Source organism: Lepeophtheirus salmonis, chromosome 11, assembly GCF_016086655.4.
Source record: "Lepeophtheirus salmonis chromosome 11, UVic_Lsal_1.4, whole genome shotgun sequence".
Taxonomy (NCBI): domain Eukaryota; kingdom Metazoa; phylum Arthropoda; class Copepoda; order Siphonostomatoida; family Caligidae; genus Lepeophtheirus; species Lepeophtheirus salmonis.
The window spans coordinates 6674823-6699366 of record NC_052141.2 but is presented as its reverse complement, the minus strand read 5'-3'; the positions used below and the strand labels follow the sequence as shown (position 1 = coordinate 6699366).

At 32.9% G+C, this 24544-nt stretch overlaps 2 protein-coding genes across 2 annotated transcripts in view; one reads left to right on the top strand and one right to left on the bottom strand.

Moving 5' to 3' along the window:
• The window catches only part of LOC139906542 (uncharacterized), a 61099-nt gene that overhangs the window by 19455 nt on the left and 17100 nt on the right, over positions 1 to 24544 (top strand). The window lies entirely within an intron of this gene.
• Positions 10104 to 10958, bottom strand: LOC121126272 (delta(24)-sterol reductase). Its single transcript, XM_040721608.2, has 2 exons — positions 10608 to 10958; positions 10104 to 10535 (listed from the first exon to the last, which is right to left on the bottom strand). Exons 1-2 carry the CDS (start codon positions 10761 to 10763, stop codon positions 10104 to 10106), a joined length of 588 nt encoding a protein of 195 aa, XP_040577542.1. The 5' UTR covers positions 10764 to 10958.

Sequence of the window (24544 nt, the reverse complement as noted above, 5' to 3'; positions counted from 1 at the left end):
AAATGAATACAAATGTATATTAGAGCGGTTTAATTTTCAACTTTTTTTTCGAATTTCGATTACGACTTGTACAGGAAAGTTGTCATACTGTATAAAAGTTACCTATGCAGAATTGTATTGTCCTACAACGTCATCTGTAGATCGCAAGAGTACCTTTTTCATAATTTTAAATATCCTTTAAAAATTGTTTTACAAGTTTTTTTTTTAATTTTCATATTGAACGAAAAAAGAGAGTTCATTTTTTTCTTTTTTTTTTTACATTTTTATGCCGTATTTTTATCTTTATTGACGAAATAAATAACTTTGTCTTCTTACAAACATTGAATTAGATGTGCTACTTAAAGAAGAAATCGTAAGAAAAATAAATTTTGCATTGATTATTGTTCAACCATATCAAATCTCTTTCGAACTAGCCGTAATCGAAATTCGATAGTAATTGAAAAACAAACCGCCCTAATGTACATTTATGTAGGCTCGAAAGGCACACTTCAAATAAAGTTGTACATGGAGATTTGGTGTATGTCATATGCAAAATATATGACACAGCAGCATAAAAAAATCATAATCAAGGATCAAGAAAGGGAAATAATCCAACTTAATATATTCATTCAGTACCGGGTTCATCATTATGAGCCAGTCACTCTCTGAGATCATCATTCCAAATGCGTTGATCACTAACCCTTCTGATGCATTACGAATGGGCGCTACTTTAGGGCAACTATACAATAGATGGCGAGAGGGCTCTTCTTCGATTTTAAAAAAGGTCAATATTTCTCTAGCGCCTTCAAGGTCATATTGTTTTGTAAATAAGGACCCTGTAGCTAATTTATACCACTTTTCTTCGAGTTTGTGACGGAATTTCGTAGAATACTTACCGTATTATTTAGAAAAGGTTGGTTGAGGTTGATACCTAAATGATCCTGACCAACTTTTGCTCAATGTCGACCAAGCAATAATACCTGGAGAGTTGAGTACAAATTCCAGGTAATCCCCATGTGTTCTACGACATTGCTTAATTGCACATTCTCTCACAAAGAAGTTGTGGGAAGTCAAGGAGGTATTCCTACCCTTTAGTTGTGCGAATGAGTTGAGTTGATCAGATTTGTATTGCTCTGTATTACGATGTAACCTTATAAAAATACTATTAAGTTGATGGCCTTTCTATTTCATTTTTCGAAGGAAAGGTTGAGATATTTTAAATGAGTAATGTATTTGATAAAGTTTGCTGAAAGTTGTAACAAAGGAAAGTTGGATTTTAAATGCATCTTCATAACTTTTTTTAAATCTTAAAATAGGATAAGTTATAATAATCATTTAAAAATAGCCTAACAAACTTAGAATGCATCAAATATATATCTATAAGTCAATCAACTTTTTGCAAATAAAATCTGTTTATGCTGTGGACCCACGTAGGGAGAGACTCATTTGTAACACTTCGACATAAATTAAGTTATGCAGGAGTTAAGCATATAAATAAATTTAGAGTAATATATCATGAGAGTATTTTAAAATAAGTAGTAATTTAATATATAATTTAAAGAAAATATTATTTATATGTATGTGCAACGTGAGTTATTTTTGTGTCTAACTTAGGACTGCGTAGATATTTGATCACAGAAATAACAATGCAATCATGCACCCCATCATACTTTATTAAAAAGGTATAGAATTGTATAAAAACGTTACATGACAGTGTGAAATCTCGCCGGCGCTTAGGTCACCTTCAAATTCGGTGAAAGATAGGTTTTGTGACCCAGAATTCCTTATGTAAAGTTTCGATTAAATTAAAAACAAAAGAAACGAGAACGAGTAAAATGGAGCAACAAAGGATTGAAATATTGAAGCTTCCCTCACGTGGCATATCCCCCATGCCCATATCCAAGGATGTCAGGTCAGCTTCAGTGAGATATGTCTTCAGGACAAAAAATCCACCCATAACTATAATCTTGACCGTTGTGGCGAGCTGAGGAGAATTTTCCCCACCATTTTTTTAGAGACAGGAGAGGCTCATTGCAAATACTTACATCGAACTTTTTGATAAGAAAGTGCTACTCTTGGCCAGAAAAAAGTTCGGGGACAATTTAGTTTTCACTCGAGACGGAGTTCCGTGTAATTGCACCGCCAGGACCAAGAACTTCCTGAGAGGCAACTTTCCGTACTTTTGGGAACTCGACATGTGACCTCCCTCCTCTCCAGATGCAAAACCCTTGGACTACTCTATCTAGGCACATCTAGTGGAGAGGGTCTTTGCTACTCCTCAAAGGAGTGTCCTGTCTATAAAGGCAACTCGACGTCTCTCCATATTATCGGCTGTTGTTTCACTGTTACTACTTAGATTTTGCAGGAGTTTTGTTTATAACTAGTCAAGACCCTTGTCTCGAAGTATAAACCGGTTTCAACTCAATAAAATCACGAATATGTGCATGGCGTAAAGTTTAAAGGAAGGTTCAGTTCTAGACGCGCAAACCTGTACTCAAAAAATTCATAGGTCTTAACATACAGGGACCGGGGATCCGATTGTCGCCTACTTTAAACCTTGATAACTTGAAGACGACATTATTAAATAAAAAACCGGTTACCAAATAGGAAAGCTATTCTTGTCGGCTGAGAATACGTAGTTCAGTTAGCATCATGCCGTCATCATATGAGGAGATAAAGAGCTATAAGTGGAACGAAGAGATTTGAGGTCCGCCGTAGTCATGACATTGGTTAATAATCGAGCTGAAATCTCCAATTCAACCTTAGGAGTGAATTTACGGACTGTTCAGCCTATCGGTAAGAAGCTAGAGGACACCTGGGAAGTAGATGGTTGAAGATGACCCTACCAGGTCCATGAAGGCCATGGCGAGGGATCTGGGCTGCCATGGGTGTGGCAACAGGACTCAGCACCCTGCCATGTGTCCAAAATCTCCATGCAGTGGTTAACCGAGAGCTGTTATTTGTGGATTTGTGGCCTCCTAACTCTCCCGACCTTAATCCTTTGGACTATTTTGTCTAGGGCTATGTCGAGAGACATACCAACAGACATCCCCATAGCACCAAGGCCAGCCTGATGGACTCCATCAAGGAGGTATTCGGCAACATGGACAATGAGATGGTCAGAAGAGCCTGCGGCCGGTTCAGAGGCCGTAATTGATCCCAACGGTGATTATATCGAATGAATGGCTGCTCTATACCTATATGCTCGTCATAGTTTTGATTTTCAATAGAAAAGTTAAAAAATGTATATTTTGTGTTATTTTTGATCCCTGTAGAAAAATAAATGATAAATTTGTGATTCCTATGATTTAATTCGGCCTCAATACAAATATTTCGAGTGCTCCTACAAAAACTTGTGCCATGGAGTTAGCTCTCTTGAGCTGTCGAATTAGAACAGCAGAAAAGCTGACAGAAGACCACCCTATCCAAAATGAAGAGCTTAGAGCTATTTTGCTTTCGACTGCAATATGCTTTGTCCTTGCCATAAAAATTCTGGATTTTTTTAATCAAACGTGAAAATACACAAGGGATCTGATACACACCTACCCATCATGTTTGAAAGATAATATGACGTTTCTTCGCCGTCTAATACGCATCCATAAGCAATATAAAAAGTTTTGGGCATCCAATGCTTAATTGTTTTTCTTTTTGTCTCCATCCAACTTTTGTTAGTCGTATGTTTCTTTTGCTTCTTATTCTAATAGTTTTTATTACTTTGCTTTCTACCAAATCCTTTTACAAATTTTATTAAAGATTTGTATGAAATGTGATAAACTACTACAAAGTATTTTGAATATCTTTTGACTCACCATGCTAATTAATTGTTGCATTATTGTCTTATGTTTAGGGATTTAATTGAAAACAAAAAAAATTATTTATACATGTTCTCTTAAGGAATAGTCTTTTTGTGCAAAATATAAAATAGTAAAATAAGATCACTACAAAAATTTGCAAAAATAAAAAAGTTGAAAAAAAATCTCTTTTCTTCCCCATTTTTTTAAAATTTTCTTTTTGTTCGTTCTTAACTGAAAGTATCTACACAATTAAACAAGAATGCTTTTCCTACATTTTTTTTGTCTAGTAACACCTCTTTGATAATTACAATACAAATATTTTATCGGGACTTAAAAGTCCGAGCTAACTCTATTGTCGGAGAAATTTGCCAAAACAGAGAGTACTTTAACGAGAACACTTTCCAAGTTTATTGAAATGGTTTTCCTCTTACATATTTTTTAATAATTAATTTACTGTATTTAGCTGATATTATATTTTTCACTTCTTCCATATTTGTATAATTCTCAAGATATATTGGAAGGGCCCTCATAGAATTGTTTGTCAGCTCTCGATTCCCTCCTCTGACATGATACATCATGTCAGAGGTGAATACGAAAACATTCACAGGATTGTTGAATCAGGTTTTGAATATAATTGAATGTAGTAGGAAAGGATGTTCACCTCTTGGGAGTTAAATAATAATGACAACAACTAAGGAAAAGACAATTTATTCTTCAAATTACAAAAAAGAATAACAAAAACAAGCCAAAAAATACAAATAATTTACATCATTAATAATATTATTTAAAATATTATATAGGTGTATGCAAGGTTAATAGAAATTCAAGGTAATACCCTCATGGAATTGGCTTTGCTAGATTTTTAAATTTGATGTATCGTACCGACTACTGGGCGAGACAGAGGGATTTTGGGAAAACAACAACCAATCATAATATAAGACGTCACTATTGCTAGAATTTTCAATTTGATGTATCTTCCCGACTGGTGGGCAAGAGTAACAAATTTTGACAAAACGCACAACCAATCATACACTATGACGTCATTATTAAAAGGCGTGGTGGAAGTCAAACATCAGTCGTATACATACTTTGTACATGTGTGCGCGTCTAGAGCTGAACATTCCTTTAAACTTTACACCATGCACATATTCGTGATTTTATTGATGTTGAAACCGGTTGCTACTTCGAGGCAAGGGTCTTGACTAGTTATAAACAAAACTCCAGGAAAATTTAAATAGCAACAGTGAAACAGCAGCCGATAATATGGAGAGACGTTGAGTCGCAATTTTGTAACTTTCCGCGCGGGGAAAAACTCCCACTGAAATTGCCAAGGTTCTGAACTGCAGCCGCACCACCGTTTACAGTGTTATAGCCAAAGGGACTCCTGAGGCGACCACAAGATCTAAGTCAAGGTCTCGAAGGTCGGACGAAATGGTTGCTGCCGCGAAAAAGTCTGTCGAGGGCAAGAGAGGCAAGGTCACCGTCAGCAGCCTCTCCTGGGAGTTCAACGTCAGCAGAAGGACCGTGGACCGGCTAGTTAAGAAAGATCTTGGCCTTAAGGTCTACAAGAGAACCCCTCGTCAAGCCCTCAAGCCGTAAAATTTAAACTAGTGTTCAGTTTTAGACACCACACCTGTATTTCTATTAATCTTGGATGTTTGTAGATCACATGGAGAGCGCTGTGAGAATTATTTAAACAACAAGCTACAGACTGTCACACCACCTTACGGATAATATAATACTTCTTAGTTTTCTCATGCCTATATATTTATAACTCAAATAAAATCCTTTGGTGTAAAAATAATTGATAAATTGAAAGGTTATTTCTTTTGAAACAAAACCCTTTAAATTTGGTTGTTTTTTGACAATTAAATTGCATTTTCTCAGGATTAGAGGACTATGTACACCAGGGGTAGGTAACCTTTGAGGCATGGAGTGCCAACTTCAACATTTATAATCAATGAGTGTGCCACTATCAAGAATAATGGTAAAAACACACACACAAACTACGGAAATATGTTCTAATTTGTGCGTGCCAGTGAATATGCCTCCGTGTTACCAGCAGTGGCGCGCGTGCCATAACTTGCCGACCCCTAGTATACAAAATATAAGCACATATTCGAAATTAGCACTTTTTTTTAAATAAAAAAATCCTTTTAATGGTTTTTTTTCGTACTCAAATGTTGACTCAAACCTATAAAAAATTGTAAAAATAAATTATAAAAAAAAAAAAATCGACAACTAGATTTTATAAGATAAATCTAAGTATAGGTTTTTGAACAACCTATTACTACTACCATAATTGAATATGAATTTTAAAATATTTTCATTTATTAATTGTATAATTAAATAATTAATTTTGCTTGCTTCCTTGACCACTATCGCAATACTTACCTACAAACGTTTATATGCTTCTAATGTTGTTCGTTCACCAATACATTTTTGGAATTTATTACACATTTAGTCATTCAACGAAGGTCATAATGTCATGCTTTTGAACATTTAATTAAGGCTAAGACGAAAAAGTAGGAGAAGAAGTCGTGACCTACTTACCTAGAAATTCAATAATTTTCAATTTTGTTTATTTTAATTTAAGATGATGAACTCATGACTTATGCTGTCAAATGACCTATGTAAAATAATTATAGTTATAAAAAAGCCTGTGCTTGAGCATTGTTTACGAAGGGGTTGTTCAAAATTTTTAAAAACCTTGGCTTGCCTTGTCAAATAAGTTGAACAGCTTGAGCTTAGGGCTTTAAAATGTTTGGTGGTTGTTTTTTTTAAGATTTATTTTGTTTCAAAATCGGGTTAATTTTGGAGTTTTGTCTCCGGTTGTACATGCCCTGGAAATGTCCCTACTATGTGTTAATAATGACGTCATACATACAACAATTCTTCTTAATAGTGTTTATTGATCTTAACTAGTTTCCTACTAAGTATCTAGGTCTCGGAAATATACTTTACATAATAGTAGAGTGATAAGACGTTCCCGATTTTGAAGGCGTGTCCTCAGCTGCAAATGCCCTGGAAATGTACCTACTTTCAGTGGTATAGCCATTCTTTTTTATCACTGGTCAGTCCTTAAGATTAATCATTACACCAAGAATTAAATACACTTCTTTAAAGTGCTAATTGATCAACGGTAGTTCCACTTTAAGTATCTTCATGAGTGTACTACTGGTCGAAAATATTTTTGCCAAAAGACAATTTTCCGAACGTCGATTTCGCCAAAGGACCATGTTGAATAATGATAAGCACTCTTCCCTTCCAATCATTGTTGTGTTTGTGTATAATTTAAAGAACTACAACGGTAAGATTCGAACTACATTCGAACCACATGCTACTATGATGTTTTGATAATATAATTAATTGTATAGAAGTAATGTGACCCAGCGTCCCTGATTTTGGAGGTCGTCTGTAAGTACCTCCGAAAAATGACCCTGCTTTCAATAGCATACCTGCCTGATAGATAAGTTCTTTAGGTTAATAATGACGTCATCCACTAGCCAATCCTTCTTAATGGTGATTATTGATCCTAGCTACTTTCCCGCTAAGTATCTTAGTTCTAAAGCGAAGGAAATATGGGGTATTTTAGGGATTCAAATAAAAGTTCCCATAACGAGGAAGCTGGAATAAGTGAGTCTGGGAAGCATTTGAATTGTTTGAACGTCTAACCTTTTCTAATATTTTGGAGAAAGGACTGTTTCCCTATCTGTATTCAAATAATAAAGAGCATGTACCGTGTACGTAGTTGAAATCTGGGCACTTAAAAAGAGTAGAAGAAGAGAACACATGAAATGAGTTTATCAGCTCACAAACTGTGTTTGTTGACACCCCCTTCAAAAAAATTAACACAATCAATCGGAAAATGGTCTCACAAAGAAAAAAAGAATATATGTAGATGGTTGATCGCGCGAAATACAGAGATATCCAAAACTTGAATTAGAGAAGCAGGCAGACTTTTTACAACGTCAAGAAAGACCATTAATGACAGTATTGTCATCAAGACAAGCTTCAACACGAGGGTGATCCGGTACACACAGCAAAGGTTACATTGTCATTTTTTGAGACCACCATTCAATTTTGGGCGAAAATAATGCAACCATCATATTCGCCAGATGCTAACCTGCTCGATTATAACTTTCTGTCCACAATTAGAAGCCAGCCGGAAAAGGGCACCGAATCTTCAAGCACTCAAAGCTTCGGTTGATCAGGGGCATCCGCGGGGGTGGGCTGGAGGGGCTGTAGCTAAGTATTTTTTGCTTTCTACTTAAAAATTTAAATATGAAATATTTTTCAAAAAAATTAATGTTTTAAATTAAATATAATTTTTCAGTTTTTTTCTACAAAAAATTTTAATTTTTTAAATTTTTTCTTCCAAAAATTTTAATTTTTAAAAAAAATTCTAAAAATTTTAATTTTTTAAATTTTTTCTTCTAAACACTTTAGTTTTTCAAATTTTTGAGCAAGAAATTATATTTTTTGCCAATAACCTTGTATTCGATGGAGTTTATATAGAAAATTAGAAACAGAAACACATGGCCGACATCTGAACAAATTTTAGTAAATGTAGCACCCCTATTTTTCAAAATTAAACTTGTTAAAATTATGGATTCAAAATCTCTACATTTCAATTACGCCGTTCGTTTGTTATAGCCTTGGGTTTGATCGCAAGTCTTTTAAGCTCGGCGATGACCGTTCCTATACAGCTGAAAGCTTGAACTGTGTAAAATCCAACTTGTTTAGATCACCAAAAATAATCATAATTTAAATCCACCGCCCAACTATCCATGTATAACCTTTTAAAATCGAATAACTGTTGACAAATATGAAAGACTTCTCTCAACTATATATTTATCTACGGAAATGTCAAATTGAAATATGTTAAATAAACATTTTACCCACAACGTATAGGTCAGACTAGCTCAAATTATTCATGATTTGAGATCAATAATAATTGTCATTTAACTTCCTTTATAAATTTGAATTATAAGATGTCCGTAGAACATTTGCAAAATTATTTATGGTACTATGAACAACGTCGTTTATAATTATATTTCAAATCCATGAATAAAGACCCAAAATATTCAAAAGATCGAGTTGGATCAAATAATGAAAGTTTTAAGATATTTTCATCATTATTCTAAAGCAGTATGCTCACTTAAACGTTGAGGAACTAGATGAAGATGCCAGAAAAATTACGTATTATGAACTCTGAGCTGCTGATGAGATAACAGCTGTTATCATCTCATCTATTAAAATATATGCTACCTTCTCTTTGAGGGTTCTGACGACCTCTGGATATAAATTTGGAGATGATGCTATAAGATATTACCCCTAGATGTCGACAACATATTGTCTCCTTAAAAAAGGATTGAAAGATCTTTCAGATCTTTTAAAGAGAAATAGTCTTACGATGGAGACTGTTGGCACTTTTAATGTTGAATGGCTTAACTTATATTTTATATTGATTTGCTCCTGTTTCGGTTTTTGTTATATGCTTGGATTTGTGTTCTGAATTATGTATGTTAAAGGATTTATTCTTTTATCTGTATGTATAACGATTAGATAGTATTTTTTTTTTTTGAGAAGGTTAGTTATAAAAAAATGTTTATTTATATGATCCTTCTTTCTGAATTGATTTCTGATGTAATTTGTGCATATAAAATGAAAACCTACATATAGAATAATAGATTTTTTTTTGTAAATCCAATTTTGGACATAAAATTATAAACCTTAACATTAGAGCAATATAATATATTCAATCTTTCCATAAGATTTTATTACATATTTCCAAAAATAAACCAGTTATGGAGGTTTATTTTTTCGACGACAGTATTTTCCTTAACTTTTTTGGTTTGTCAAGTACGAAAAATATCTTGGCCAGTTTGTTTTTCCTCTTTACAATGCTAATAAATGTCATTTACTACTTTTTTTTCCCCCACAAAATAAGTGCAGAAGTGTTTGTTGAAATTTTCTTCACAAATTTTGATTCGTCAATTTTTCGGAAAAATAAAAGACGGTCTTCTCATTCAGACGATTTCTTTCATGCGCATTCTCGTTTATTAAAGTGTGTTATTAAACATTCGTTTGTGTTTTAATTATATCTCTGCAACAAATCAGCTCTCCGTCTTTTAAGAGTATACACGAAATTTCAATCAGGTTTTGAATATAATTTAGTAGGAAAGGAAGTTCACTACTCCGGAGTTAAATAATAATGACACCATCTAAGGAAAAGAAAATTCATTCTTCCTATTACGAATTACAAAAAGAAAAAGTGCAAGGTAAACAATTTAAACGATTTACTTCACCTTATTTTCCTGGATCACTTTAGAAAACTCTTCTACTATAGTCATTTAAATTCTGTTTAGGAGTATAGGTCAACTTCACATAAGGTTTATATGGAATGATATCTATTTCAACAGCAGTAAGAAGTCCAAGAGTCCCATAGCAAAAGGGGATTGAGCAGTAGAGCTCTGGTTTCTGCGTTGGACTGCACGTAACCAAAGATCCATCCGGCATAACCAGTTCATATTTTGAGCAAATATATTGAAAAAGACCGTACTTATTCGAAGTGGACTCAATACCCCCTCCCATCACTAGGCCACCAATGGTGAGCTCATCCAATTCAGGCACAATGGGTAGAGTCCAACCAAGATTAATTAGGTAGTCGTTGAGAGTCCCTATATCGATAAGCGGCTCCACCATCACTTTTCTCCGTGATGTATCCACAGACAAAATACTTGACATATTGACATTGATCTGGTTATTGGAGATAAGGAGTATTTCAATCAGAATGGGTATTGTATAAATTAGATATGATTAAAGTAGTACCTGATAGCATTTACTTTTGTAGATGAGTTTTTGAAAAGTAATGGATTTCCAACCGGGTCTGGATGTACACATTGGACGCTTATCCTTAGTTTGCAGGCGCTTACGAACTTGTCTCTGAACATCTTTAATTTTGTCTTCATGGGTTTGAAATGTCATACCCGCGATTCCATCATAGATGAATAGGATATATGAGATGACATCGTAGAGAAGAGAGAGGGGAATAAGAAATATCAAGAGTATCCATGTTTATTCATTGAGAATGATTTCACTCAGTCTCTCTAGAAATGGTTTCTTCTTCATGGTTTGTAGAACACTCCTTTTTATAAGTATACACGCTGCATTACTCGTTGGACATGATGATTTTTAAATAGTAATACAAGGTCCTGTAAAACACATGTATCATCTTCAAAAAAAAATACAGACAAAATTTTAAATAAGATATCCTTGAAGAAATGTTTATAACACACCAACACACTCTCAGACATTAAATATCATGAAGGAAACTCCCTGATTATTTCATTTAGAGTCATAATCAACTGATTTTATATTCCATAATATTCAGGATACTTACTAATTGAATATTCCAAATGGCCACCATTAGTCAAGTAACGTTTAGTTTCTTTGAAACCAAACGTTACTAAGTACTTAAAAAACATACCTTTTCACAATTAGACAGACTCAGACCTTATGTCAAACTAACGGTGCTGAGCCACCGATTTCAACTGATTTATAAAAATTGACATCGTAGGAGGATTTTGTAGATCAGAAGTACAGATATGACAAATTTAGCCTACCATCTTACACCAGTAAAAGAGCCTAGTATAAATACTTAGTCTTCAGTATCAACTTATTGAGGTTAGGCACTTAGAACAATGTTTGCACTATCCACAAGCCAAAAATTGAGTAAATTGGACCATTGGATGCAGGGAAATAGTGACCTAAGCATGACGGATCATCTGTGGAAATATGGTTTTGAGAAAAACAAGATTTTATGAATCCGTAGGATAAAAAAAGGATGCAAAATGGTCTATTGCAAAAGAACACTCAATTCAGTGAATGTTCAAATTGTATCTCATGGTCAAATAATAAAAATTAAATTGAAGGAAGCCAGAGGTGTTTTGATTCCAATTAGCCAGAAGTATGCGTTGTCAATATTTGTTTATTAATATAGACATATGAGTATAATTTGGCTCTGATCACTTTTATTAGATCATTAGTAGATTCATCAACAATAATAATTGGCAACCTAATACTTTTCCTGCTCAAGTTCGTAACAATAGAAGATAAGCACGTGTATGGATGTACATGACGTCATTATTCTAAAACTTGGCCATTTTGGAGCATATTTGATTGTAATAGGAAAATAATGAATTATAATGAATATATTTGTTTGTCTAACGGAACTGACAAACATAAGAACTAAAGAGACGTAATCACATCTATGGGCTAATGGAATATATATTTTTTTAAATTACCCATATAACAATCTTTAAACCTCAACAATCAATTATCCGGATGTCAAAATGATACAGTTTTGGGATCTATAAATTTAAAATAGGTACGGAACAGTAGAAATAAACTAATACTTTATAAACAAGGCTAGACGTACTAAATAGTTCACTTAAAAATGTCATAAATGTTTTGAAAACTTTTCAAGAAATGAGATCGATAATGATTTGTAACAAATATAAATGACTCAAAAAAACAGGTAAAACACATTTTAACAGATTTTATTTAATAATATTAGATTTATCTTTAATATACTCAAAAATCTTTATAATGTACCATTCAATTTTGATATGTTTCTTTGTTCAGTAATACAATCTTTTTTATCAATGTTTTTTCCGTTGATTACATTGCTGAATAGGATCCCTCATTTTTGGTTACAAAATTTACTATAATGACAAAGAGGATTTGGCCTAAAAATATCCCTTCTGTGTTACAAAAACTATGACCAAATTAGAGTCTTTTGAGATTTTAAATTTACCGGGACGTTCGCAGAATTCTTGGTTTTTGGAATTAAATTTTTAGGAAAAAAATAAATTCCTTATTAATCACAGATATTATAATTTTTTGCAAAAAAAAATTCAAAAATGAAATTTTTTATTGAAAATTTCAAAAAACCTCAACTATTCACAAAAAAACAAAAAAAATTGGGAAAATAAAAGCAAATTTTCAAATATTTTGGAAAAAAATTGAAAAATCTATAGATATTCACAAAAAATAAAATTTATCAAAATGAAAAATTATTTACACCTATTTCTGCGTAAAACTTTTTCCTCCTGACCAATAGAATTTATACAGGGTGCGTGGGCAAAATCTACCGCATTTTAAAGACGATATTACTCCATCAGCTGATTTCTAATTCGTCTGTTTTTGGTGTTAAAATTTTTTCCCGGGTTATAGGCTTCAGTTATTATTCACCACTTGTAGCAAAGGCAGCATTTTAAGTGCCCAAGAAAAGTCATTATGTTCAATGAGAGAGATCGTATGTGCACTGCTATTCAGATTATGCTTAGTGATCACATGAAATTAAGCAATGCTTACATCTCTGGCCTCCTGTCAATGACATTTACAACGGTCAGAAGTCTCAGGAACCAGCTGGAGGGGTAATTGGACACGATGGACGTTGTTGACAGGAAGAAAAAGGAGGAGAAGAGCACCAGGATTGTCCAGGACGTCACCTTCATCAACAAGGTCAGAGACATCATCGACAAGGACCCCAGCCTTCCATAAGAGTCATGGCTGCTGAACAGGCTGCTGAACATCTTGAAGAACCCAAAGTCGCCGAACATGCTCTGGTTTTTCTCTGATGAGAAGAATTTTGTTAAAGATCAAATCCACAACTCCCGGAACCATCGCTGGATTGTCGTGAACAACAGAGACGTCCCCAGGTCATGAAGACCAAGTTTCCAGCTACAGTTATGGTCTTTGGGATCGTGTCAAGTGAGGGGCATGTCATACCGTCCCACATCTTCGAGACAGGCCTCAGGGTGAACTCAGACAAATATCTGCAGGTCCTGGAGGACGTTGTGTGGCCGTGGATCAAGTCTGTTGTCAGCGACAGGCCGTGGATGTGGCAGAAGGACTCGGCTCCGGCCCACAAAGTTAAGCAGACGCAAGAATGGCTGAAAAGCAATGCTTTTGCGTTCGTACCCTTCTCCTCTTGGCCTCCCTTATCACCAGATTTTAACCCGTTGGACTACTTCGTCTGGTCCTACGTGGAGAACATGACCAACCGCTCCTCCCATAACACCAAGCAATCTCTCATCACCTGCATCAAGGAGAAATTCAGTGAGATAGAAGCAGTGCAGACCCAAAATGCCTGTTCTCGGTTTTGTAGCCGCATTGAGCGGGTTTTGGCTACATTGAATAGCTAGCTGTTTTATTTCCTAATAAAGATATTCGTTTTTATTTTATCAATAAATATTATAAAATAACCTTGTAGATATTGGTTTTTAAAGCGGCAGATTTTGTTCACGCACCCTGTAGTAAAGGGCAAAAATTCCTTAGTACAGCTGCTCTCCTCTAAAAAGTTCTTCAAATTATAAAAGTTATTTAATTTATTTTCAGTTTATTTTTAAAACATCATCATAATATTTTAAACTATAGTTATAAGTATGGGTCCTTATTGGACTCCATGTATAATTTCTGCTTATGTTCATGCTAGATACGTAGTGGGGTTTGTTTTTAGACATCTTACATCTTCTAGCTGCTCATAGACAATCAAATGAAACGTCATGACCGTTAAGCTGCTCTGTTCCTAAACATTTTTCAAATTGTCAGTGTGACTACCTTTCATTGTCGGTTTCTTTTTTCAACATATGGACAAGTCATATTATATTTAACTATTAAGTATAATAGATTAAAAAAATCGTGAGTTTTTTTAGCTGGCCCGTTTTTCTTAGAATTTGTAATCGGAAGAATGAATTTTCTTTTCCTCAGTTGTTGTCACTATTATTTAACTCCTTGTAGTGAACTTCCTTTCCTAAATAGATTCAATTAAATTCATAAACTCTTTGAACGTTCCTGTGTACTCATAAAAGATGGAGCGTAGCTCTAAGGATTTGTAGAAGAGTTATAATAATAAGTTCTTGTTGGACTTGTTGGAGTAGAAAGGGGTATCCATGTCAGAGTAATTCTAGCAAGTGTCATAGTTTATATCCTTTTCTCCTTCTTTTCCTCTCCACAGCTTATGATAGCTGATTTAACAAAAATTTATGACAACTAACCATGTTGATTTTCCATTTTTTTTTTTTTTTAACCTGACTGAAGTACACACGATTTTCACCACTAAGTAGATTTCCTTTTGGACCAGGTGTAGAGTTCAGAATCGACATAGTAGTACCAAATGTTCCATTACAATTTGAGAGCTTTGAATTTTAAACTTCAAAAAGATATATTTTATTAATTAATAATATAATTTTAACAAAATTATTACTATAAATAGATGTGCCTCTAATCTCTTGCACGGGCCCTCATTGATTTGAAAGGATCGGTCAGGGGAATTTTCTTCAAATCCTCCAGGATCCAGTTTGACATTTTTCACAGATCCCTTCTTCCTCTCCAACGCTTCTGACTTGTTGATGGCGTAGACAGTGGTCCTGGAGACGTCCAACTGCTTGGAGTTCACGAATAGAAATTCATCACTAACATTCAAGTGCTATTTTCTCGACTTCAACGTCTGCTAGAGGACTCAAGTTTGGTTCGTTTTGCAACTAATTTTTTATACAATAATATATAAAAAAATGAATTATTTTCAAACCACTCAACCTTCATGAATTATTGAATTAGTAAGTCTTTAGAATTTCAATGGGCCTTCTTGTAATTCCTGCTCATATCATTCTTAGATAGAGAGTGAGATTTGTGATTCTAACCTTCCTCTGATCGTTACTTGCTGTTGAACTAACGAAACGTCGTGACAGGTAAGTTGCTCTCCTCAAAAAACATTTTACAAATGGTGTAAGTGAGCACATAAATTTCGGAAGGATTTTTTTAATTTTAATTAAACATTTTTTACAGCTATACCAATTAGCTATCTTTGATATACAATGTACGTAGTTTGTCTAGACGACAAAGAATTATCCGATAGGGAATTGTACATAAAGTATAATTTTAATTATATTTCAAGGTGCATCTACCTTAATTTAGTACAAACTACATCTCTTCAATTTAATTAAGGGAAAGTAAGCTTTTACAATAGGTTATAGCGTATTTTGCATATATTTGTATTTTATTTGTAACAAGTAGAATAAATTTTTCAAAAGTTCAACGATTGACATACATAAAATCATCTAGTCACTTTAATATTGAAGAATTCTAATAGAGTATGTCAAAAATAAAATATATATTATCCGCAAGGTATTGTAACAGTCTGTAGCTTGTCCTTAAATCTGGTTGTCTTTAAAAAATGGCAAATTCAGAAAATCTGTATTATTTTGACACAAGACGGCACCAAACTTTCGCCTATAGGCGAATGTTTTGTAGGTAAAATAAACCGTTTAATTATTAAAGAAGGAAAAAGAGCTATTGTGTGTGGCTTTTTCGTCTCTTTTGTTCATCAGTAGCTAATGTTAACTTTTCTTTCAGAAGTAAGAATTCCCGCCTATCTTCGGTTTAAATTGATTTCAAAACTATATTTAAATGAATTTAAATATAGTTTTGATATTTTCCCTCCAATAATGTTCTTTTTCCTCTTTATAGCAGTAATTCCAAAACGTTGGAAAGGAAGAGGGGCTCTGTCAAAAAGGCCAAGCTGGACCCGAAGGATTGAAAGAGAACAGCCGATCTCCTCAAATTCATAAGGACCCATGCAAGAGATCACAGAGTTTTTGACTTTTGACACCGGCAATGAAAGAAATTCGTCTTCTCCATTGCAAGACTCTTCTGAATGAGTTCTTTTAACTCTTTTTTTGACACGTTTGGATCCCATACAGGGCTGATGCAAATCCCTTCGACTCACCTTTTGGGTGCATGTTGAGGGGAAGACCTGCAGTGTCCGCCATTCAAACACGGAGCCCTCAAAGCCACTGTCGGGCATTATTGGTACGCCATGACAGAGGACTACATCTGCAGCGGATGCTAGGGCTTCCACTAAGGACGGCTACATTAATGATTAAGAGAGCTCCACACATCTATTTGTAGTATTAATTTTGTTGATAATCTATTCTTAATTAATAAATTAAATCTTGTGGAAGTTTAAAATTCAAAATGTGCATCTTAAATGGACCACTCGTCGTGTCGAGGATAAATTGGATTATACATATATGAAGTAAATAAATCAATTGTGATTTACTTCATTTCTTGAATTTCGTTCAAGATTATTTTGATATTGGCGCACCACTCATGTTAATAAACAATATGTGTATTTTTCGCATTACAACTTTAAGTAGCATAGCAACAAATTATTCAATATTGGAACTTAGAAAAATATAAATAAATAACTAGGGTATGACTACATTATAGTGGCTTTTTAAATATGTAAATTGCCATGATACCAAAGCCTTATTTATTTCATTGGAAAACTTTTTTTTTTTTGTTTGTTTTTTTTTTTTCAAATTTTTTTACACGCTTACATAAAGGAATATTCTACTTACAAACGTCCGAGTAAAAACCTTTTTTATAGGAGAATGAAAACATACATATAACGTTGATACTTTGATCACATTAAGCAACCTTTTACCCGACAGATTACTTTTTTACAAATGCAGACGGCGGCCGCTTTCACTGTTCAACGTTTTTGTAGAAGATGGGAAAACTATTTACGAATCTTTATATTCAGTCCAATTTGTGGATGGGACAGGTGGGTAGATGAATCACTACTACATATTAGGTCGGGGAATTTAAAATCTGGAAAATCCAAGGATAATATATATATACCAATTATTTTTCCAAAAATAATTCAGCAAATAACAAATATTTTGCTTTACAGGTAGGGGTCCAGAGGGATGTCAATCCCTCAAACCAGCCACCTCCAGCTTCAATCCCATCTTTTAATCAGACCCTGAACCTGGCATCTTATCCATGATGGTCACTACCTCGAGAATAGAATCCTGCAAGGAGTGAATGGTGTTATGTACATGTGTATTGGGCTCCCTGTTCAAGAAGCCTCCACAAAGTAGTCAAAGGGGTTCAGATCATAGTTAGCTAGGATCTAAATGTCCATTCATTTTAATCATCATTAATTTATTATCAATTATTGGGTCAGAACGATCCTGAGTCTTCCTTGCAGGTGCTCAGACTCCTTAAAAGCCTTGTCAACATTGTAAACCTTTGATTTGGGCTGTTTTGTACACTCAATAATCTCCTTGGGAGTGCGCCCATGTACAGAGGTACACAATAATGAACGGACGGTGTTCATATTCGGAAGAAGTTTCAACAAAATTGTATTTTTATGAGCTAAATTATTTGAGCACCCTTTCATAAACAGAAATTGCCAACATATTGAGATCTAAAGTTGTTCCAGATTTAAAATCCATATCCTGTAAATATAATAGATGGAAATTTTCCGTAGGTGATAATTGTCCAACTAGTAATTTTCTAATGATATCAATTTTCCTTAGGCAATATTCCTAGAACCGAATTGAACACAACACAAGAAGTTATACAATTCCTAGAATCTATAGTTTGCACAGGTAAAATTATTATGTAATCTAACAACCCAGATGTTTTATGCGAAAACTTTGGCTCCAATTTCACATAGAGACTCTCTGAACCTTTCAAAAGATTTTTTTTGAAAGTTGGACTGAGGACACGGATGAAGAAGGATAGAAGGCAAAAGATAGTGGATCTTGTCCACACCCGAGTGTGCAAAAAAATGTTTAGCGTAGATTGTGGAGTTGAGCTAGGCGACAGTGTACAGGATCATGGCAATTATGATGAGAGAGAAACAGTGGATAGGATTTCTAGAAGTGGTGGCCATAATTTTAGACGAATTCGGAAGAGTTCATGGACGACCTCAACAAGTCCCTAGGGAAGATCCGACAAAGAAAGCAGGCAAGGGACATAATGTCGTAAGTTTTCACTACTAGGATGCATGTCAAAGACTTGGGATTGAAATGTTACGTCAGTAGCACCTGCAACTCCTCGCTGAGGCCTCCAAGGAGTCCAGATTTGAGAGGGGCCAATATCATAACCTGGCTCAAAACACCAGGAATTCACAGTCCACATTTTCTCCGACAAGAAGATGTGGAAAGTAGATCAGGCCAGAAACAAACAGATTGATTTGTTCCTGGCTTTACAGGTGCAAGATGTGTCTCCAAATGCACAGGAACAAATTACCATGAGGGTACATGATGCTCTGGGTGGAAACATAAGACAGAATGAAGATGCCTCCGTATTGGTTATCGAAGGGTTTGGGGATCGGAACTAAGAGTAACCCGGATGTCATGACAAACGTAGTGGGAGCTCTGAATTGATGCGATATTTGCTGGGATCCCCATTGTGTGTCAACAAGAAGGATGGTTTCTCTAGCCAGAAGAGCATGGAGACCCAAAATTGGTTAGTGGATAATCTCCAAGATTTCTGACCGGCGTCATTGTGGCCTTCATCCTCATCAGATTGTTTGCTTTTGGACTAAAGAATATGGGGCTTCATGATTACTAATCCCCACAGGAATATGGAGAATCTCAAAGCTACTATAGAGACTGAGTGGACCAATATGCCAGAAACTATCTTGTTAATGTAGGAGGCTATCCCTGTAGGATCTTCTTTGTTTTTTCATCCGGATGTAAACAAAACAATAAAGATATAATATAGATATAGATAATTAAAAGAGCGAAAACATTCATTCAGGCGTTAGGACTTCCTCGTTTGGATGATCATCTCATTGGCATACTTTTTATGCCAGATGATATTGGCAAGTTAAAAAGCTTCATATAATTGTTGAGCCCATTAAAAAGTACAGTTCTTCATTAAAATAATTGATGTAAATAAATCATTTTCTACCACATTCAAAAACTCAAAAATCTTTCTTCCAAGTTTTCATAAATTCGCTTTTTTTACACAGTCCGTAAAAATATGCAATGGTCTGTCTAGTTTTCTACATTTCAAGAAGCACAACTTTCCTTCCGGCGTTTTTCCTATAAAATAGTTGCACAACAAAGACTTTTTGTTGATATGAGTTTGCAAATTTCTACATACTCCATCTCCAACATTTTTTAAAAAACCTCTAAATGTTTAAAATAATCTTTTCCTTTCCCTCTTTATCATACACGCTGGGACAATGTGTTTAAAAAAAACGATATATCTCAAGGCTAAATTTGGAAGTAGTCCTCCTAAAGTTGACTTGAAATACAGCTCTTCGTACTACGGGTTATCGGCTTAGGTTAAAAGTTGTTTGTGTTCGTTTATCAATGGGGATCTTTAGCTTATTCCGTACTTTAGCCATTTGTTAAGCAATTTATTTGATTGGACATCGTCTTTCAGTCCCGCCATCAGGTGATAATCGTTCACAATATTGTTCAATATTGCCTTTCTCTCTAAAGCAGCCCTTTCTTTTACTCTCAGGCTCTTCTACCTTGTAGCAGTGCTTCCACCAGTACGAATATAGGAATATCTTTATCCTCAAATCATCTCCCCATAAATTAGATCTTTCCAAAATATCCACAATCCACGTCCTTCAATTCAGATGAGGAGAGTAAATATTCCAAACCAAATAAAAGCACCTTAAAATCAGGTGTATTTCAAAAATGAATCATCCATGGAATATCTTCGTTTGAAATTCGTATTTTTCCAAAAATTTTGGATATAATATTCTACGGTCAGTACAAAAGAAAGCCGCCCATACTCATTGGAGGATTACATTTTGAACAGAAAATATAATCAAACGTTTGGTTATTAATTTAAAAAAGTATGTGCTTTGTCAACCTTATTTTTCTCAAATGACATGCTTTTTTAGGTTAAGTGTAACAATTTTGCTCGTGCACACAGTAAAACGTGTTCTATAATTATCATATTTAAACTAATTCAAAAGATGACTTGAATTAATAAATTAAAATGCTAAGTAGTATCATTTTATTATACGTTATATTAAAAAAAATCGTTTATTTTTAGATGTGTTTAAAATGTTTTAAAAGAGCACTTATAACACATTCACACTAATAGTTTTTTATGGTTATTAATATAAATATAAGCAAAAACAGATTATATCCCTATAGACTATTGCAAAATTCATTGCCTGACTTTTATTTATAGATGATTTACGACCATTGAGGGGAAAAAAAACTCTTAGCCTTAATAAGAGACCGATTATTTAAATGTAAATATATAATCATAATTTATGCTGCCTACATAGATAGTAGTTTTTCTCAAAAAGATTGTTGGATTATTTTTGTATTCTTGTACTTTGATGAACTTTTAATCATTCTACGATAAAAATCATATGATATAAATAATAAACAGGGTGAACCAATATAATTTCCTTTTTGATAATGTGTAGCAATCAGCCTGTGAAATTAGTTGTAGGAGGGTGGGAGAGGATATATTGATATGAAACTGGTGGGGTTCAGTACATCCAACAAAGAAGAAAGAACCAGTGTCTTAGAGCCTCCATTATTGAGGCTTTGAACAATATTAAAAAAGATCACCTGATCAAGTTGTGCAGTAGGTTCCAGATTCCTGGGCTTTGGAGGGCTCTTTTATTTTTTCGCTAATAAGTTGAATTTTTTAATAAAACAAAAATGATTCCCCGTGTCTCAAAGTTTTTAAAGGTATGAGTTGTAGATTGGAAAATGCACAAAAAAAATTAAAATCTGGAAAAGAAATTACGAATTCTTGGGGAAAAAATTGACAAAAAAATTTCAAATTTTTTTTTTTTTTTTTTGAATTTCAAATATTAACTTTTTTAAAAAGATTTTAAATTTTTTTTTTTGAAAAATTTTAAATATTATATTTTTTGAAAAAAATTTTCAAAAAATTAAATCTAAAAAAAAAAAGTGCAAAAGTCCACAGTTGTTCACAGAAAATAATTTTTTTTAGAAAAAATTTCAAAAATTTAAATTACAAATATAAAATGTAAGGAATTTTTTTTCCAAAAACTGCAGCTGTTCACAAAAAATAACAATTATTTTCGAAAAAACAATCAAAAATGAAACTTTAATTTATTTTTTTTGGAAAAAAATTCAAAAATTCATAACTATTGACACAAATTTTAAAACTTTGGAACAAAATTTCTAAAATCCATAATAGTTCTTGATAAAAAATCTCAGATATTAAATTTTGGGTGGAGTACACCTCGAGAATAGGTCCATCGATGTGGTTTTAGTACAAATTATGTAGCCTATAAATAGTTATTAATAGTCATTTGTTTATAGAAATGGAGGAATATTCGTCGTTAAAGAATACAAATGTAAATCACACTCAATTTTGAAACAAAAATTCTTCATGCTTGATTTTGTGTTGAAGGTCCAACCATTTCTTAAGTCTTATTCAAGATTACTGCTTGTATTAACGTATCTCATATACATACAGCACAGTTTGATTTTGCAGTATCGTTCACAATTGTTGTTTCGACAGTTTTTGAAAACTGAATTGCAAGTTGAGAGTCACTCTGAATTTGTTCATTTCCTTATTGTTGGAGGGATTTTATTGGGGTATCCGCAGGATTATATTGTCATTATATATTTTTATTTTTGTTATGGGTGTGGAAAGGCTTGTTTTTGGATTTTTAAAAAAAGTTTTGGAAAAAAAAATTTAATATTAAATTTAATATTAAAAATTTTTAACTGTATAAAAAAAAGTATCAAAAATTCACTGCTGTTCACAAAAAGTTAAATTTTCTTTAAAAAAAATTTCAAAAATGTAATCTTGATATATACTTTTTGAAATTTTTTTCAAAAAATTTTTTTTTTTTTGAACAGATATGGGCTAATGAAATCATTTCTAGAAAAAAAATTTCAAAAGCCCATAGCTGTTCACAAAATATTAAATATGTGGAAAAAAATTTCAAATATTACATTGTTAGAAAAAAAATTCATAAAAAATTTCAATAAATATATTTCAAGAATTTTTTTTTTTGAAATTTTTTATTAAAGATTACATTTTTGGAGAAAAGTTTCAAAAGCCCAAAGCTGTTCACAAAAGATTAATTTTTGGAAACAAATTTCGTAAAAGATCTTACAAATATTACATTTTTTGAAAACAATTTTTTTAGGATTTAATTTTTGTGGAATAAAATTTGAAAAATTACATTTCAGATATGAAATTTTCTAATAAAAAGAAAAAAATATTTAATTTGGGGATGGCTACAGCCCCTCCAGCCCACCCTATAATGATGCCCCTGTGATGCACTCTGTGATTATGCCTCTATGATGATCCTTTCTTTAATTATGATAATGGGCGTTTTATCAATCGTAAATTAATAGATATTTTACCTGCATTACTGAATATATATATTCCTTGATTCATTTTATCACAGTTGTCTTGAGGACATGAACAGAACTACAATAGTTTGACATGCAATGATAATGACTATGTGAACAGATTCAATGACGAGAGGCTCCTCACTGAATAGTTTGAATATTGACATGCAATGATAATGATTATGTGAACGGATTCGAATTAAAAGAGGCTCCTCACTGTTTAGATGACCCCTAGACTCAACTATATATTTCCGTCTATTTATATAAATTCGGAAATGGGGAAAATATGTTCATACAAGAATTATCCAGGGTTACGGCTTTAAAGTATAGGATGGAAATACTTATATAAATTAATCTACTATTGAATTATATTTCAATCAATTGAAATCTTTACTCTATTAACATCCGACAAATTAAAACCATCGTATTGATTACTTATATCAATCAGTCCTCATTTTCGAATCTTGATTCATCGTATGAGCTATGTTTAAGATCAACATAATAGTGAAGAGACGATTTATCGGAATCGGGAATCGGTTTTTTTTAGGATCGTTATCCGCAAAATAAGATTTAATTTGCAAATCCAATTTATATTTAATATTATTTATTAATGTCATTTTCTAAATTATGAAAAGTTAAGGAATTTTTGCATTTAATAGAAAATTTTATATTTGAAATTTTGTTTAATTTTTGAAACACATTTATTTCCAAAATTTTTTCCAAAAAATTTATTTTTTTCTGTCAATCACAAGGTATTTTTGAAATACATATCCAAAAAGTTTAATATTTGAATTTTTTTTTTAGAAAATTTTATACTATACATATAATTATTGAATTTTTTTTTGTGAACAGCGGGGGATTTTGGAAACTTTTTTCAAAAAAAAAAAAAATTTTGAGAATATATGAGGATTTGAATTTTTTTCCAAAAAAATGACTTTTTTGTATACAATTGTCGATTTTTGAAAAAAATTTAAATATCAAATTGTGTATTTGAGTTTATTTTTTATCAAAAAATTTTATATTTGAACTTTTTTTTTAAATTTATTCCAAAAAAAATCCAAAAACCAACCAACTTCCTTCTAAAATATAATTCTATGGACGCCCTTGATAAAAAAATGATATTTTTTAATTATCATTAAAATATTGAAAATCAGAATCGGCATCTGGAATTTTTACTAGAATTACTTCAGATTCGACGACGGATTTTTTTTTTTTTTTTGAACAGTCTCATCACTACAATATATTTATATAAGTTTCTATAAATATTATTTAGTTTTCTAAATTCGATACGTTGTTTATAAATATTTTTTTGCAATATGTTTTCGTAAACATACTCTAAGTTACATCTCATTAATAATATATTTATTTATTTTCACAATGAGTAGTTATTATTTTATTATCTACATGATTAATGATATGTATTTCTCTTTATTAGAGTTACTTTGGCCCGATATTCAGTTCGATAATCACATATTTCATAGATCTACTGGCTAATTGAAAGAATATGATTTACTTTAATACAACGTAGCTGATATAAATTTATGATTGCAAATACTTTTAGCATATATTTGCAATGGG